Below are 18235 nucleotides of genomic sequence, written 5' to 3'. Positions count from 1 at the left end.
TCTAGTAGTGTACAACCGAATAGGAGAAGCATGTGGGTCACGGGTAATTCTAAAGGAGGTGCCCGCATGAAATTTGAGTGCCCAGGAAGGAAAAAAGGCAAAACAATGGCAGAATTATGTTGTAACATGCCTACAAAATATGAGTAAACCCAGTAACAGTATGCAATGGTTAATTATTGTCCCAGCCCTCCCCCTTAGTATTATAACCTCCCAATAACAGTACAACTTAAAAACTTACCTAACCTACCTATGACGCCTTACCCTTAACCTGTCACAGTTCTAAAATAACAACATGAATATTTGTTAACCTCATAGAAAGGTGACGCTTCAATTAATAAAATTACATTTTTTTTGGGCACAAATGTTTTATGTTAAGTTTAACGCTAACTTTAACTTACCTTACACTGAAGGTGGGTAAAGGTGGGCTACTGTTTCACCGAAGCCGTGAAGCCTGTGACTACGCAGCCGATGACATGCTCCTTCCCTAGGCCAAATCCTGGGACTAGGTTTTTAATGTCCCGCAACCTTCTCTCATTTGTGTTAGTATGGGGTTGTGTGTCATGATTTACACAATGTACACGATGTTTCACGTTTAAATGTTTAAACCCCATCCTGACATAGACAATCATATGCACGCCAACAATCTGAAACAATATTCGTGCCAGGCTCCATGTTTTCTTAATGTTCAAAAATCTCTCACGGTGCTTGTTTCTCTGGGATTAAAGAAAAAATCCCTCGATTCCCTACAAATACCCTGAAAATCGTTGGCCTTTATCACACGACCTACAGTACATTTCCATCTGCCAAACTTGGACACGTCTTCTGTGGCCGCCAATTTTCTTGCTGCGGCCCAAAACCCATGAGGTATCATCACCACCTTACAAAAGGATGATCAATCATTAATTAATAGCAGGACAGCTTAATTTGAGTTCTGACGAAGCTACTTTATGCTAAACCCAAAGTACCACAAACTTTAAAACAAGTCATATGTCACGTTTAACACTCAAAAACCAAGTAATTTTAAAAATGGACGCTTGAAAACAACAGCGCTTACGTTCGCGTCCACGAGTAACAGTATTGTTTGCTAATGCTACACCTGAAGGTAGATTTTTCAAAAGTCTACCAGACACTATTCGCTGCACTTGGGAAAGATTTTACCACTTGGAATTACACCGTATCTTTTGTATAAACCGACATGTTTCTGTGTTTTTAGTGTAAATTACACAAATATCCCCATAACTTAGCAATCTTTGGGAGAAACAGAGCTGACATTCAAGTTCACTGTGGGTTGCACGAGCAAATCCACCTTGAGTCATTACCTCTTCGGTACTGAGGGCCATGAACTTAGAATGCCGGCTAATATTGTTCCGCTAAGGAAAAGGAGAAAATTGCAGGTGATTGGACAAAACGGATTACTTGTTAAAATAGAGTGACCTGTCACTGGTTAGGCAGTGAGGTCATAACATAATGCAATAACAAAGTGTACTAGTTTTCTAGTTGTCTAGTTTTCTGCGCGGAGTAAAAATAAGTCGTTCAGCTTATTTCAGCCAGTCCGTTATAGTGAGAACAATAACAATGAGCATAGAAAATATAAAAATGGGCAACAGGCAGGCAAATTTACATACAGTTAATTAGATTTCTATTAGGTTTAGGACTGGCGCCACTTACAGGGCATTGCTTATGTCGAGTACTACTATCTTTTAAATGTGACAAGTAAAAATTTTCACATCTTCGTGTTGGCATCTCCTTTAGCAATACCGATTTTCGGACCAAAGGACACGAAATGTTCTTTAAGGAAATAGCTAGAACCTCTGACAGGGAATCAACACTGAAAACCATTATGCCTAATATCAAATTATCCTGCCTCTCCTAGTGAATTTTTCCCTTTTGATCTAGAGACCAAAAAGTTGCTTTTCCTAACACTTAAAACTTTTCACTGAAGTCTTGGGAATATGCCGCTAAGCTCTTCGTCCTTTTCCTCGAACTTTTCATTTTTCGTATCTCTGGCTGATTTTATCTACAAAAACAACGCATAGAATTATAAGTTCTCTTTTGCAGCCTTGCTCCTCAAAATATATGGATGCGATATCATAATGTAAGAAATGCACATATTTCACAAACACATTTCTTTATTTAGGAAAGCGATTTAAAGTGCTATTTTTCCTGTGTCTATTAAAAAAGTTAAAAACAGGAAGAATCGAAATTAAAAACTTTTTGACAGACCTATCGATCTCTAAATAATTCGACATTTTCAAATATCTTACACTCTTCTTCTTATCTATCATTAGTTGTTGTTAATTGTTGTTAACTGCAGAAAATTTGCAGCCGAACACAACGGAATAAATAATCTCTATAAGATTTCGTGTACATTATTTCTAAGGAAAAGAACGAAACTACTGAAATTGCTTTTGTGGGAACTTATGAAGGTGTACTTTCTAAAAGACATTTTCCTTCACAATTCTTTATTTACAGGATTGTTCACTGAACATGTAACCGCATGAAAAATTTATCTACCGACCCAAGAATAAACCAGTGCATGTAATGTTTTTTCCACTTCCAAAAAAAAAAAAAAAATAGGAAATGACCTAGCATTATATTACACTTTTACTCTGCACCTCTTAGTGGTAGGGGACGCCACTGGATAGCATAATAGCCAGTAAGGACATCACTCTAAGATCCTGGGATAAACTCGGAATTTCAGCAACCGAAGGCAAAGACGGTGTGCTTATCTTTTCTTAGCTACAACTCTGGGTACCCGTTGGTGATGGTAAGGGCGACATGCCTTAGCCTTTAGTCATCGTTTCCTAACGGCTATCATTCCACAATTCACAGGACTGAAAAGAATTTCTTCGATGTTACTAGTTTGTCTAAAGCAGTGGTTTTTAAATCCAGGGTCACGACCCAAAATTGGGTCGCCAAACCATTTCAATGGGTCCCCAAGGGTTATAACTTTATGGGCTTATTATTTCTCAAATACTCTTATAATTATTATTATTACAAAAAATATTGCAATAATAATACATAATTCACTAATATATAAGCAGAACTTTATAGAGACATAGAGCTGGTCAAAACAATCCAGTGTCAAGGCTCTCATTGATTGTAATAGTAGCCTACTACTTGTTAAGTAGGCTTGTATGAATAATTTTGCTTTTCTTCCTCCACAGTGGTAAATTATAGGCTAATTACACATTTTATTTTATATCATGAAACAAAAACATCCTGGTTTTCTTTATGCTAGTTAATGTATTATTTCCTTCTCATGAATCATTGTTATGCAGATGTGCTACTTGCATTAATAAAAATCTTTGCATGTAATTTTTGTTTCTGTAACACGTTTTCATAAGCATAATTATATAAAAAGAAAATGTTTATGAGGGCATGGGTCGCCATGGTTAATTTGGACAAGATTTTGGGCCACTGCCAAAAAGGTTAAGAACCACTGGTCTAAAGGCTGAACCTGTTCCTGGAGTGCAACTGTGACCACATGGGACTCCTGTCCGTTCACACAGTGTAAGCAGTGTTCACACACTCGATAAGCTAAGTAGGCTGGCACTTGAAAAAAACCTTGCTTTAAGGTCAACCTGGCGTTTCATTGCAGATGGTTGGGGAAACCGGTTATAAGGATTTCCTCACTGCCTCTGCACTTATAATATGGCGGCAGACCTCCTGCTGGAGTTATATATTCTTACCATACGAGTGTGTGATGTGTTCCTGGCTTTCTGGGGCACTCCCGTAAGAACGCTGGACACACGTCCATCTTTCTGCCAAGTTTAATTTCTCTGCTGGTAGCCTGCTTGAGAAAGTAATGACTGCTAGGGTCTCATATGCTGACCAGGGGAAGAGGTAGTGCAATACTGTCCCTAGGGTTAGGGATCTACAAAAACATTGTTATTTTTTAACTGAATTAAGCATAACCCTTTACGAATAAAACTGTGTAAATAGAATTATCGACAGTTTTGATTTTATAGATTTGAAAAGGAATTAACAAAGTCGTTAATTAGACCTATTTATTTTTCATTATGGCATAAATTTGATGATTTTATTACTACAGAGGAAAATGAACCTTTGCTTTTGTCAAAGAATTTTCAGTTGTAAAATCCATAGAAAAACCATTATAAAAAATGAACTTTCATCCAGTATCTTAAGTACACGCCTCCATAACGAATATTTTCCTTTGAATTCAACCTTATAAAGGCCTAAATTTTCGTCACTTACTATTGAAGGGAACATTATAATGCAGCAGGGTTATTAGGGGCAATATAGCCGGTGATCCAATCTAGGTAAGACGAAACACGCCCATAAACGCCCAGGGCGCCGCAGGGATTGTATCTCACGCCGATGCCAAAACTAACGACGCCCACCAGTGTGTGTTCGCAGACACTGCCGTCTATAGCCACTTGGGTAGTCAGTGGGCCACCGCTGTCGCCCTGTTTGTGAATAAAGGGTTTTCAGTGCCATATGTAAAATACTAAGCATATCAGGTTACAAAATGATTATGAAATGTTAAATGTGTGTAAGCTGCAACGACATGATTTCAAGAAAAATGCTTCTGAATAAAGTTTAGACATATATATTTGTATATATATATATATATATATATATATATATATATATATATATATATATATATATATATATATATATATATATATATTTGTATATATATATATATATATATATATATATATATTATATATATATATATATATATATATATATATATATATATAGAAATAATAGAAATAATCAACACACAATCACGTCTGGAACAGAAATAAATTTCTAACTCACGTCAGGATCGAGCCCAGGTCTTTCAATTGAAAGGCAAGGGCGCTATGGCCTAATGGGCAGCGCCATTGCCTTTCAATTGAAAGACCTGGGTTCGATCCTGATGTGAGTCAGAAATTATATATATATATATATATATATATATATATATATATATATATATATATATATATATATATATATATATATATGTGTATGTGTATATAATATATATATGCATGTGTTTTTATTGAAAACTAATTGTTTCTCTTTGTTTGTTTTTGGCTTGAAAAAGTTTTAAAATCTAGAGTACGAACTAAAGAGAGGTGACTTTCGTCCCCAGATTACTTTATATGAAGGCCCTTTGGATAACTATTAGCTTCCTGCTACGAAGTTTTGAAAGATATAACATTCAAAACGAAGTCGCTTTTTGGATAGGTGAGAATACCTGACTACAAATAAACAATGCAAAGGTTTTGATGTCTGTTAACTAACTTTTCGTGATAAAGGATGCATTAAGGGGACTTTCTGATGATAGAGACTTAACGGTTAAGCTTATCTTACCCCACAGGAATCTTTGCCAAGCTCTCCGGCGCACAACATGTCCTCAGTGATTCCCAAGGGCGTTTTCCTGTTGTTGACATTTGTGACCGAGCACGTTAGTCGATTGATTACCGGAACTTTCACCTTCTGTAGCGTCCTGGACATTTGACGAACTCCTAGAAAAACAAAATGACCGACTAAAAATTGCATCAAATGATTCTTTCAATGTTTTTTTTTTTAAGATCTTGTGCAAAGATGAGAGAAGAAGAGGTTGTGTTGTTTGCTTAATAACGTTCCTGCGTTACTTGATTGTCCTTTTCACTCTCTGATCCACAACATGCATCATACACATTTCATTGATCTTCTAGATAATTAAAATAACCAAAAACTCTAGTCGAAATTTAATAATTATGTTAACAGCTTCTCAAGATAGATGGTTTGGGGTCTCATCTCCTGATGATAAGTAGCAAAATATGGTAAACAACTAAGACCTCATAGCATAGCCTACACTTAAAAATTCAAGATATCCCATAACCAACAATTAATCCATATGATTTCTGGCGAAAGATAAACCTGTGGTTTACATATATCACTTCTAAATGGTAGCCTAGCAAAAAATAAGAAATAAATAAGTAATAGCTTTAGATAAAGAAATCTATGATCATGGGCTACCAATATCGCAGAGTAAATATTCCAGCTTTCAAGAACGTCAAGGCGTTGTACAAAAAGAAAAGGTCTAGTGAGGTTTCCCTGGACCTTGCGACAGAACATAAGACTATAATTTCTCTGACCTTTTCTTTACTCTCTATTTAGCAGATATACGAAAGAAAAGAGCAGATGACCCGGTCGAAGTCAGTGTAAATAATCACTCTTACGAGATGCGTAGTAATGAAAGGAAACTACTGTTTCAGACAGAGGAAGAATGTTCCAGCTTTTCTCACTGAATAAGCTTGTTCTGGTCCTCAAATGTCATAAGGAGCAGGTTAGACCAATAACGTAGTCGCCATTTTGTTGTTTTCCTCATTTTAACTCTCACATACTCAGTTTCCTAATATCATGTTCCATATTTATGTGTTTCTGCAAGTCTTTATGAGAATAGAAAAGTTCCTTTAACTGTCGCTATGTATGTTTTGACTAAGATTTTAAGTACTTAATTTATCGGACCTGTTGAGCAATGTAGCACTAAAAATTTAATATGTAAATGGTTTGCTACAAAATATCCCCCGATAGCTTTAGTATGGTAAGTTCTATAAAAAAGTTATTAAAACAGAATTTTGATCTCTGAAGTTAACTGGTTAAAGAACAAGCCTCAAACCTTTTTGATATAAAAGCAAATTATCTTAGACATTCACCTGCTAAACTCGACTCACTTTTTTATAAATCTCAGTGTCACACCTTAGACCATTTAATGCCATAATTTAACTTTGCTTTCTGTCTAACTCACACATAAAACAAATTAATGGATAAAGAGAACGCAATCACAATGTTATCAAGCATTTCCTGGCGTGCAGAAAAGAAAACTTTCCCCACCTGAAGTGTGTCCCCAGCCAGTCACAGAGAGCCTTTGATCGACGTAGTCTTCTTCTGGGTACTGGTAGGGCAGGCAAGCTGGGAGGACTCGCTTTGTGAATTTTGCCTAGAAAAGAAAAACATCGACATTTTAAATGTCCATAAGAAGATGCACTAAAAATCTTAGTCTCTCTTTTAAGTCTCTCTCGAGCATCTCGTGCAGAAGTGGGTCAAGAGTATATTGACCTGAACTTAAAATAAAACTGTTTTCATCTATTAGCTGTATCAGTGCAGATTCTAAGATGTTTCTTGAGACAATATTATTACACATTGTCATTAACTTACTACGGGACCAGTCATTTATATATCTAGAGAGAATGGGAATTCAGATCAATCTAAGAAAAACAAATAATGAGGATGTAAGGATAAATTAGCACCAGATGGAGCAAGGCTTCATGAAGGAGTGACATCAGCGTCCAGTCAGAGGACAGAAATATCAAAATAAATATCTAGTTTGAGATGAGGTGATAATTATTGCAGTCTCTTTTGAGAACAACAGTAACTAAGTTTTCCAGTGAGAAGAACTAAATTTGAAAAGTGAAAAGATACCGGTGTTTAGTTCAAGAATAATTTATGGTAAATTCTGTTTTTAAAAAGAAATTCTGTTCTTAAAAAAAAAAAAAAAAAAGTTACGTATACCTTAGTTTTACCAGACCACTGAGCTGATTAACAGCTCTCCTAGGGCTGGCCCGAAGGATTAGACTTACTTTACGTGTTCTTACAATTGCCTAGGTTTAAAGAAAGCAATACTTACTGGAGCATTTAGCTTAAGAAGGGCAACGTCGTGATAGTTGAAAGAGAGATCGTACGAAGGATGGATGAACTGCTGCACCACTTGAATGACCTGTTCTACAGGAGCAGTGCCCTCCTGAGGGACCTCCTTCAGCTGTTGTGACAGATAGACAGAAGATGGGATGGAGCCCTTTAGGACTGGACTCTGTTCAGTCGAGGCGTCGTGTTCCAAGTCGTGTTCTCCAAGCTTGACCCAGTACGTCGTGCCATCTCTGGAAAAGGTCAAGCATGAACAAGTATATCTTAAAATATAATAAATATAATAAATCAAATTAAAAATACTTTGGCCCAGGATGGCGCTTAGCATGTTTCTCGACTGAAAGGCTCATATATACATATGTATATATATGTATATGTGTATATATATACACATATGCATGTGTGTGTGTTTGTATCACAGAAATATACGCAAAAGCATGAATGTGAGAGTAAGTGACTGGGCAATGATACAAGCTAACATGTTCGATTTGCAAGTTATTAATTCTACTACAAATAAAATGGCGATCAATTTCATCGTAACCTTTTCTTAACCATTAATTAGCCGGTATCACTTTCTAATGTGGATGGGCATATCATTTTTTAGGCATTGCTAGAAACTTGCAACACCAAAGGTAGATGAACATGTCTTTATTAATTGTTACCTTCATTCAATCCACTAAACATAAAACTAGCAGTTGCTTAATCTTTGCTAATAATGCGGAATATATGCAGCCTTCACCATGTTTTATATGATTACCTAATGTTCAGTACTGATGCATTTTAAACTGGAACACTGAAAAAGTTCATCAGTGCAACAATGCACAGCAATTATACTCTTAAAACTTTTGATTACGTTGTATTATCTTGTATTATCCGTACCTAATGAGTTCAAGGGCTAACTCGATTGTCACCACTGAATTTGATGAGACAGGATCTCTTTGCTTAACCTTGAGAAAAGTTATGGAAAAAATATCGTGTTTACAAAAGCGCTTAACCCTTACAAAGGAATAATTGATGGATACAAATAGTACAGGAGGTACTCACACATGATTAAGCAGGCAATGAGCTGCAGTAACGACAAAATGTGGGGATACAAGAGTACCTCCGCAATTGTAGTTGATGGCCGTAGATTTGAATTTACGCCCCAAGAGAGCCTGGGAAAAATAGCAAAAAATAATAACAATAACGTTAATTATCTACTAAGTTTTAGATTAAATCTAACCTTCATCATTCATTACAAATACTTCTGTTTTCAAGTAAAAACAATAAATATCTTCGTGTTCATGAGGCAAAACTAAAATACAAACCAGCAGATTTATCAGTCATAACACAGAACGGAACTTATAATTGTCAAGTTCAGAAAGATAATATAATATAAAACCAAAAATGAAGAACCAGAAATTAATAAAATAAGCAAATCGTTGGAGCTAGTTGCAAGAAGGCATTGCAGCAGACAGTTTAAAATTAATATTTTTTCTAGGATTAGTTATGTTCTGTGATTTCCGAAAAATTCACGCCGTGCAAATCTCTAGAATTAGAGTTTGTTGTGACCTGGCAACTATAAGCCGCTATTTTAAACCTTTAATGCTGTTAATTAACATTCAGGCTACTCTCAGAAAACTGACGCAAAAAATATCCAGGTGAAACTTTCTACGCATACCTTACCTCACTACGTAAAATAAATCTAATCCTTCGGGCCAGCCCTAGGAGAGCTGTTAATCAGCTCAGTGGTCTGGTTAAACTAAGGTACACTTAACTTATGCTGCCAAAGCAGTAGACTTTGCACTGAAAAGCACTCACCCCTTACGTAGCCTATGCGAAATTGCTTCACTTAAAAAGGCTAAATTGCAAATTTCAAGAAGATATTGCTTAATTCAGCTGTTTTACATAATTGCTCTTGACATTAAGTGCCCAAAGATGTCCTCATGCCCCTATGTATCCTCAGTCTGCATTTGAAGATGCAGCTTTCCTCCCGTAGTCGTGAAATGAATCCTCATAATTTTCCTGGCCTTTTTTTTCGTTGTTCCTTTTTTTCAGATCTCAAGGAGAAGTGAACTTGTTAAACCTTGACGTTAACCGCTGTTTCATTTCAGTAATTCTAGACTGAAGTTCTACAGGAGAGCCCAAAAATGAATGTCTTTTCATTTTCCAAATTCAATTGTTTAAACTTCCAGAAGGGAATACACATACCGGGACAATTATGACTTGATTGTGCTCATCTTACTTTTTCTTATTGACATGGCATAGTTGAGCATGCTCAGTCCTCTTTTCAGAAAGGTTTTATATAGCACAGAATAGAACACTGAATTTCTGCCAAAGGCCAGGTCCTTGGACCTATGAGGTCATTCAGCACTGAAAGGGAAACTGAGAGTAAAAAGGTTTGAAAGGTGTAACAGGTGGAAAATCTCGCAACTGCACTAATAAAAAATTGTTAGGAGAGGGTGGAAAGTAAGATGGAAGAACCTTAAGTAACGCCTGCAGTGCATTGTGTGAGGAAGGTTTTATATAGCGCATGAAAGAAACTGCATCTGTATTTATGCTACTTAATCATATCAATTTTCTTCTTATATTCTTAGGAATTTGCCGTCATCTAAACGCGAAAGAGGACAAAACTTATGAATACATCACTTATTTCAAGATACAAAGAAGAGCTCTTTTCCTTTCTTTAAAACAATCCTGCTGCGGAACAAATGGCATACCACAGATAACGATAATCACAGTTCTGCTGCAAAGTCATGGGAGTTTGTTATGTGTATATTCACCAATTCGCCTAAGGAAGCATGAACCAGGGTTAAATAACCGGCCACTCTACTCAGTCATCCAGCGGCTTACGTTTCATGTCTCTGCAACCCAACTTTATGGGACTGACTTTGACTGATAGGAACTTAAAGACGCCAAACAGACAAAATTGCTTCTGAAAAAAACACCAAATGCATATCTTTGATAATAATACGACTGTCTTGAATACACTGTTCTGTCGTAGGATGATTGCAATCTTATTTATTGCCTGATTTCAAATTCTTATTCCTTATTTTTGCTAAATTACGTCGACATCTAACAATTTAGTTTCCATGTTAAACACGTTTCTAGAAGGGACATGGACTCTATTTGAAAAGCGACTTAACAGGAATTTCCCAGACTCACTTGCAGACTAATTGTTTTTCCTTACCATGTGTGGAAATTCTCCTAAATTGGCCGTGGTTCCTCCAATTATGAGGGGGTGTTCCACCTCACACTCTCCGTCCGCACCTCTCCAGTAATGTCGCCAGGCATCGCACACTAGTATAGTGTAAAAACCAAACAAAATGAGAAATATGTATGATAAACAACAAGTAACGGTTTCATTATAACAAAAAATAAATGTGAGTGAAACCTGAATATGGGACATATTCGGAGATTAATTTCATATAAACAAGAAGAGAAACTGCAGTACTATTTATGTACGTACTGACTAAAAAACAATGAAAGTCTCGGCGTATTTTTTTCACACTAAAGAAAATTTAGAAAAAGAATATAGTGTATATTCAAAATAATTAAATTCCTCAGCATTAAATGCACCAGGAATAGAGAGAGAGAGAGAGAGAGAGAGAGAGAGAGAGAGAGAGAGCTTCAAGTATATCTCACGCTTTTATACAGAAATGACACATAAAAACAAGTTAACTGGCAATGCTGTTCCATTTCATTACCCAAAATCATTCCCACAACACTTATTAGAGACTTAAATACCTGAAAGTTCTACAGAATAAACTTCAGTTAATGGTCTGACGCGAATCTACAGGAGTAACGTTCAAAGTTCCAACGAAAAATATACAGGACACTTTGCTAGTTCTTCATAAACATCCCAAGGCTATTGGATATTGCGAGCTTACGGAAAGTTACAGCTGAAAAATATCTGGTCGTAAAAAAAAAAAAAAAATGTTTTAAAAGGGCCTCTTGGACCGAAGAGATATTCGGTGCCTTGTGGTTTTAAAATCTCTACACAAGAATGCATTTTACAGCCCACTCATAAGGGATTTCTCCAAAATAGGAAAAGATTTGGAAGTTTTGTAAATTGCTGACTGCTTAGAAAGAATGTTAATGTTGATGTTGCTGAACTTTCAGTTGTTATATATATATATATATATATATATATATATATATATATATATATATATATATATATATATATATTCTGGAACGTATAATAAAGGAAATAAAGTATCACAAAATAAACTGCACAAGAGAAAAGAAATATCATGGCATATTTTCCACAGATACAGTTTGAATAACCGAATGAACGGCATCATTAAATTACTATACTCTGCTTTCAAGTTATTCCTGACTAAAAGGCATCAATAAGCTAGATGTTGTAACGCCAGTTTTAGTAGCCATAAATCAATCAATCAATCAAAAAAAAAAAACTTACATTCCTTGGCTACAACTAGAGGTCTTCTGCAGCAGACGTACACACTTCCTTCTTGACCTTTGCAGAGGTTCACTTGATCTGATCTCTGAACAATACCCCCATCTTTAAGACACGCCCCTACTTCCTCACATCGACCAAACACCCCTGCGCCCACTTCACAAGCTTCACCTGGCAAGCCATCGTTGGCAACGGCTGGAAAAGAAGTAAATAATAAAACCATAAAGGAATGCATAGGCATATAATACATGCAAAGAAATGACCCCTAATTTCCTCAGCACATAGCTCAAATTATTCAAGAGCAATACATTCATGAATGAGTCCTAATAACTGAACGATAATCTTTTGAACACGAGGAAATAAATAATAATATGTTTGAACATTCGATTCTTGAGTACATGAAAATTACAAGGCTAATGACAGAGATATTTCATCCAATAAAAGGTGAGAAACTAAAAGAAAATTTCTTGAATAAACGCAATTCATACACAATATGTTTGCTAATGCATGTGAGAGCATCCATTATTGCTTGAAAGTAATGAGTATTACTGCTCAGAGTACTGGAAAATTAGAACTTTGCAGTTTAAGTACATGCATTTACGCTTACATTGACAATGTTCAAAGATCAGGCAGCAATTTAATGAGAATTCTTCTCCTCCTACATCTCACAACATTCCTCTGTTGTCTGTTGTGATCCACCTCGAATTGTCTATTCTTCATCGTCTGTCACAACTCAGCATCAGTATTGTGTCAAAAAGTATCCTACTTCTGAGCAACAATCAGCTCAGTTTATCATCAACCAGTGAAATGTGTAATAAGCGGGAATACCACACACACACAAATATATACTATATATATATATATAATATATATATATATATATATATATATATATATATATATATATATATATATATGTGTATGTGTGTGTGTGTGTGTGTGTGTGTGTGTGTGTGTATCTGACTCATATCGAAACCGAACCCATTCTTGTAAACGAGAGGCCAGTGTGTCAACAATTCACCCACGGAAGTCATAACGGAAGTGAGAACTTAAGTACCCCGGCCGGGCAGGCTGCCGCCTAACATACAATCGAAATTTACCAAACTTCCCTTCCCAACAGTGAGTCTTCGTAGCATGCATATACTGTACAGCAAATGCTCTTCTAGACTATGCACAACCTTACATACGGCAGTCCACTTTATTTTGAAGGCTGCCGTTAAATATAGCCATTTGATTCCTATAACAAAGTGCCACTCAAGTTTTAAGCCTCCTATTATTCATCTCTCGTATAGAATTTCTGATGCAAGCAATATTTTCAATTAAAATTACCATTTTAGTGCGATACACAGAATTCCAGTACGAAATGACACCCAAATAACACGCTGAGAGTGACATTTTAATTGCTTTGTTGTTCGGTAGCTGTCTTTAGGGAACGCACACTTGAAAACAAACCCAGACACTGTACAGAAAGACGAGAAATATTTTGGAACAAGTACAGCGGTGTGATAACAATAACCTGTCCGAGCATTTTTGGCAAATAAGGTGGTGTTTGCATATGTACAGTAATGGATATAGATAGGAATGAATCATAAAAAAATGGATAATGGGATAAATGAATTCATGCTTACTCAACAGAAATTGTGCGAGTCTGCTTTTATTCTTAAGAACAGGCAACGCATCAGTGTGAGACTGTGATCATGACGATGAATAATGTGTTAACCAACTGAAGCTGCCAAAGGTAACTTGACCAAGGTCTAATGTCCAGACAGACTACTCGGAATAAACGAGTTGGAGAATAATGAGAGAGAGAGAGAGAGAGAGAGAGAGAGAGAGAGAGAGAGAGAGAGAGAGAGAGAGAATTCCTCTTATTCAAGCAACTGCAATGCCTAAGCTGTTTTATAAGTAAATTACCCTGCATTTACTATTTTGACACATGTATAGACACAGGTTATCTTTTATTGTTAAACGAACGCATTGTGATGTTTCCTTGACGATTAGTTGCCTCTTAAACAAATATTCACATAAACAATTGTGAGGGAAATAATTCCATTGACTTATAGTAACATTCAATTTCACAGTAAAATCCTCTTCCATGGCCTCCAACCTGCAACAACAACACCCCTCCCCATTCCACCCCACTCTACGTCCATGACCATGACTAATTCTTTTGCAATGCTCGATTCCATCACGCTGGAAAAAACAGTCGTGTATACAAATCTTATAACTTCACTAGGCCTTGGTAGTCGTGTACATTAGACTATAACTCAATCATTTGAACCAAACTGTTGTGTACATAAGCCCAGTCTAATGGAGCCGGAATTGTCGGGAAAATACTCTTGTCCATTTTCACGTTGATAACGATAGCAGTCGTGGACGTAAGAGGAACCCAGCTGCTAGACGTGGGCCTATGGATAAACTGAACTCGTATACGTATACAAACCGTGAATGTCCAGGAAGGAAGGTTTCTTATCGGCTGAACTTCTAAGTACTGTATGCCAGTTGAAACACTCACATTTTTCACTTTAGTTGCACCTAAACATATATTTTCTGTTAACACAATATCACAAATAAATGTAAACTTACTTCTTCCTTGAACAACTAAAAAGAAAGTAGACACGAATAAAGGTGTTATCATTTTGAGGCAGGTCGTTTCTCCACGATAACACTGGCGACGGAGTTGGGTTTACCCACGACATACTGAAGAGTGAAGAGCCGAGACAGGATGTTAACGTGCGTCCGGCAGCTCTGTTTTTTCCCATCGCCTCAGAGCCTAAACTGTTTTACTGCCTATGGACTCGATTTTTTTTTTTTTCATAGTTACCTTCGTAAATCTGTTACAGTTACTAAGGTTACGAGTGTAAGTCTATTTCACATCTTCATTTTCACTTGCAAACTGAAATTTGACGAAAGGAAAGAGCTAACAACTGCACTAATAGGATAGGTTTCCTGAATTACCTCACTGTTATTGTACATATGAAATTTTGTACATATATAAATCTATTTCATTCAAATCTATCTCATTTCATAATTATTCCGTGAATGAGATATTCCCTTCTAACTCCTCAAATTCCCCACAAATTTCTACTCAACGTGCACTGGAGAAATCGGAGATATCCTTAAATTCAGGAAAAGCATAATTTTCCTAAAGTTTTAACATAGTTAAATTGAGATTTTACTTCATTTAAAAGGGGTAACCCATCTAACATTCGTAAGGGAAAAATAAGTTTAGAAAACATTAACACCTAGATATTTCAAAGATAATAAATTAAAAAGAGAAATTTGCTTCTTCGGGAAATCCAAGAGCTTTACGTATATGCCATGACGTCACCGGGAAGCTGAATGTGGTGACACTGGGATCTACTGGAAACTGCTTTAACCAATATGGCATAAAAGGTCATTTTAACCGGTCTTTTGTGACCCTACAAGAGTATGAAGCCACCATACCAGAGTTTGAAGCAACTGTACCACAGTATGAAGCAACTACACAAGAGTATGAGTAACTGTACTAGAGCATGAAGCAACTTTACGCAGAGTATGACTAATTTAGTTATACCAGAGCTTGAAGCAGCTATACCAGAGTACGGCGTATTTATACCAGTTTAGGGGCTGCCCAATGTTACTGATATATCAACAGTGCTATTAAGTCTCTCTCTCTCTCTCTCTCTCTCTCTCTCTCTCTCTCTCTCTCTCTCTCGTTTTCTTGCTGTTTGCCAATTCAGCAACTCAGCAAGATTCAAACTAACATTTACCACACGTATGTTGATGTTGTTAGGCCTCATGAATTTGATAAACAGCAGCCCTGAGGAGAGGAGTTACAGGAAGCTCTGCCGCCAAGACACGACTCCGTGGAAATCCAAGCTACTGGTACCAAGAACCTCCTTAGAATGACGTAACTTAGGCTTCCTGCGATGCCTGGTAGCTATTCGTAGCGTTACATTGCATCGCAAGTGGCTTTAGGTTTTATCCACGTTATTTAATAAAACAAATAACAGGGATATGATAGTTAAGGTGGAGTTGTCTGTGTTTTAGGGAGATTAAGATAAAGTTAAATATAGTAGATGATATACGGTACATTCTTTGTTACAAAACACACACACACACACACACACACACATATATATATATATATATATATATATATATATATATATATATATATATATATATATATATATATATACATATACAGAATGTATATGTGTATATATTATATTTATAATGTGATACTTTCATGTCGTTATTTAATAACAGTTTATGCATGTTATCCATAAACTTAAGAAAAATCTTTTTAGATATTTATATTATTAGTCCAGTAAATTGTATCAATAAAAATGTCATTTATTGTTATTTATTTTTTATAAACTAAATGATAATTTTTATATATATATATATATGTTACAGTCAACACGCGTAATCATCATTATATGATGGAAATTTCAGTCATCATACATTTGATCCCAGGATAGTATATTTGATCCCAGGGATATAAACCCGATATATATGATACTGTTTCGCCGTGTTTAATATAGTCGTCATTACGCGTAATGACTGATTACGCATGTTTTAGTTATATATAAAAATTAAATTAATATATATATATATATATATATATATTTTACAGTCATTTAGTTCTAAAAATTTAATTAACTGTGACATATTTTTATAATACAATTTAACATTTAAAAAGATTTTTCTTAAGTTTATGGATAACATGCCCAATCTGTATATAATGGCATGAAAGTACCACATTATAAGCTTTAGTTCATCATAATACATTTGATATATAAATACTGATGAAAATCATTGTTTATTTTTTTTATTGATTTTAGCAGATTTATACATTGAAGAAAGACCTATGATTAATTTAGTTTTGTAAGAGAAAATCTAGCATACGGTTATCCAATTTAGTTTTATAAGAGAAAATCTAGTATACGGTTATCCAACGCATGCGCAAATTGGACTTTGTATGATTCCATAAGGTTTGTTTTTTTTTTTATCTTAAGCCGGTGCAAAGACTTCAAGATACCCGTCTTTCAAATGACCTTCCCTGTTATTTCACCCCCTGGGGTGGCCTGAACCTGATTTCATAGTACCCCTGAACTCTTCACTTTCCCTACCACTCCCCACCCCACCTCCTCAAACTCTCTCTCTCTCTCTCTCTCTCTCTCTCTCTCTCTCTGATGCAGATGGAATGTTAAATTCTTATATTTAAAGCTCATGATCCTTTGCTTTCTAAAAAAAGAATTAGAATATGAGAGACTGAATGCTAGTCTAAAAATCTGAAAAGAAAAACAAAGTTGTTAACATGCAATTTATATTGGAATCATTTACACTTTAGTTCAGAATTTTGACATATTGTTTAAAGACAAAATGTATATAAATATCCAAACAAACTGAGAAATCTAAAAGAAAAGGTTATAATAATAAAAAATACCTGGAACATACCAAATTGAGATCTACAGTAGTTTCAGAATTTGAAAGAAACAAGTGCCAAAAAATGTTAATTGAAACGTCTCATAAGCTCGTTCAAAATTCCAAACCAAACGTCAGTCACACTGAGTAAATTAAAGGTAGACATTTGTGGAATTAACTTCAAAGTAATTGTCTCAAGCTATTAAGTTTTATCTAATGTAAACATGAGAATAAATTGGTCATGGAGTTAATTTTAGGGCAAGATTATTATTATTATTATTATTATTATTATTATTATTATTATTATTATTATTATTATTATTATTATTATTATTGTTGTTGTTGTTCTTGTTGTTGTTGTTCTTGTTGTTGTTGTTGTTTAAGCGTGAAATATCATGAGAGGATAATCAGGAATCGTAGGTTGTTAGCTGAATATCACCTTAAAACTATCCAAGAAATCCTTTTAAAACTCCCGAGAGGTTGAAGTAAATCCGGGGTAATATAATATTGCTGTAACGGTCTCAAAGGAACTTTTCAGTGGTGATTGCAGCAATGAAAGGTCAGTCTTTATCCTTCCGTTGGTCTTTAAACTGATAAGATTGTCTTTGAGCCTTTACACAAGTACTTTAAATGTAGCCACTTGATTCTTGAGAATCGGTAGCCATTCAAGAAATAATTAAACCTTTCATGAACCTTCAAGCTGCAACTGGTTACAACCACGATGTTCTTGACAATGAAAAAGATCTAGACTTGTAGAAATAGATTTCA

At 35.5% G+C, this 18235-nt stretch overlaps 2 protein-coding genes across 3 annotated transcripts in view; both read right to left on the bottom strand.

Moving 5' to 3' along the window:
• LOC136845818 (organic solute transporter subunit alpha-like) overlaps positions 1–859 on the bottom strand; it is a 31251-nt gene extending 30392 nt beyond the window's left edge. Inside the window, exon 1 of the mRNA XM_067116190.1 lies at positions 399–859. The gene's annotated coding sequence lies outside the window, so the exon portion shown is untranslated. The remainder of the gene's footprint in view (positions 1–398) is intronic.
• Positions 860–3996: 3137 nt separating this feature from the next.
• Positions 3997–18235, bottom strand: part of LOC136845817 (phenoloxidase-activating factor 3-like) — a 19669-nt gene continuing 5430 nt past the window's right edge. Inside the window, exons 1-8 of one of the 2 annotated variants that reach the window (XM_067116188.1) lie at positions 14639–14789; positions 12059–12250; positions 10823–10932; positions 8698–8807; positions 7637–7886; positions 6844–6949; positions 5335–5489; positions 3997–4430 (exon numbers count right to left, since the gene is read on the bottom strand). In XM_067116188.1, coding sequence (XP_066972289.1) covers positions 4233–4430; positions 5335–5489; positions 6844–6949; positions 7637–7886; positions 8698–8807; positions 10823–10932; positions 12059–12250; positions 14639–14690 — 1173 coding nt within the window. In that variant the 5' untranslated portion in view covers positions 14691–14789 and the 3' untranslated portion in view covers positions 3997–4232. Of the gene's footprint in view, positions 4431–5334; positions 5490–6843; positions 6950–7636; positions 7887–8697; positions 8808–10822; positions 10933–12058; positions 12251–14638; positions 14790–18235 lie in introns of those variants that run through there. The other variant, XM_067116187.1, reaches the window with a different exon arrangement.

The sequence above is a fragment of the Macrobrachium rosenbergii genome, chromosome 14, assembly GCF_040412425.1.
Source record: "Macrobrachium rosenbergii isolate ZJJX-2024 chromosome 14, ASM4041242v1, whole genome shotgun sequence".
In the NCBI taxonomy this organism is placed as follows: Eukaryota; Metazoa; Arthropoda; class Malacostraca; order Decapoda; family Palaemonidae; genus Macrobrachium; species Macrobrachium rosenbergii.
Note: the sequence above shows the minus strand (reverse complement) of the source record. Positions and strands in the feature narration are given on the sequence as shown.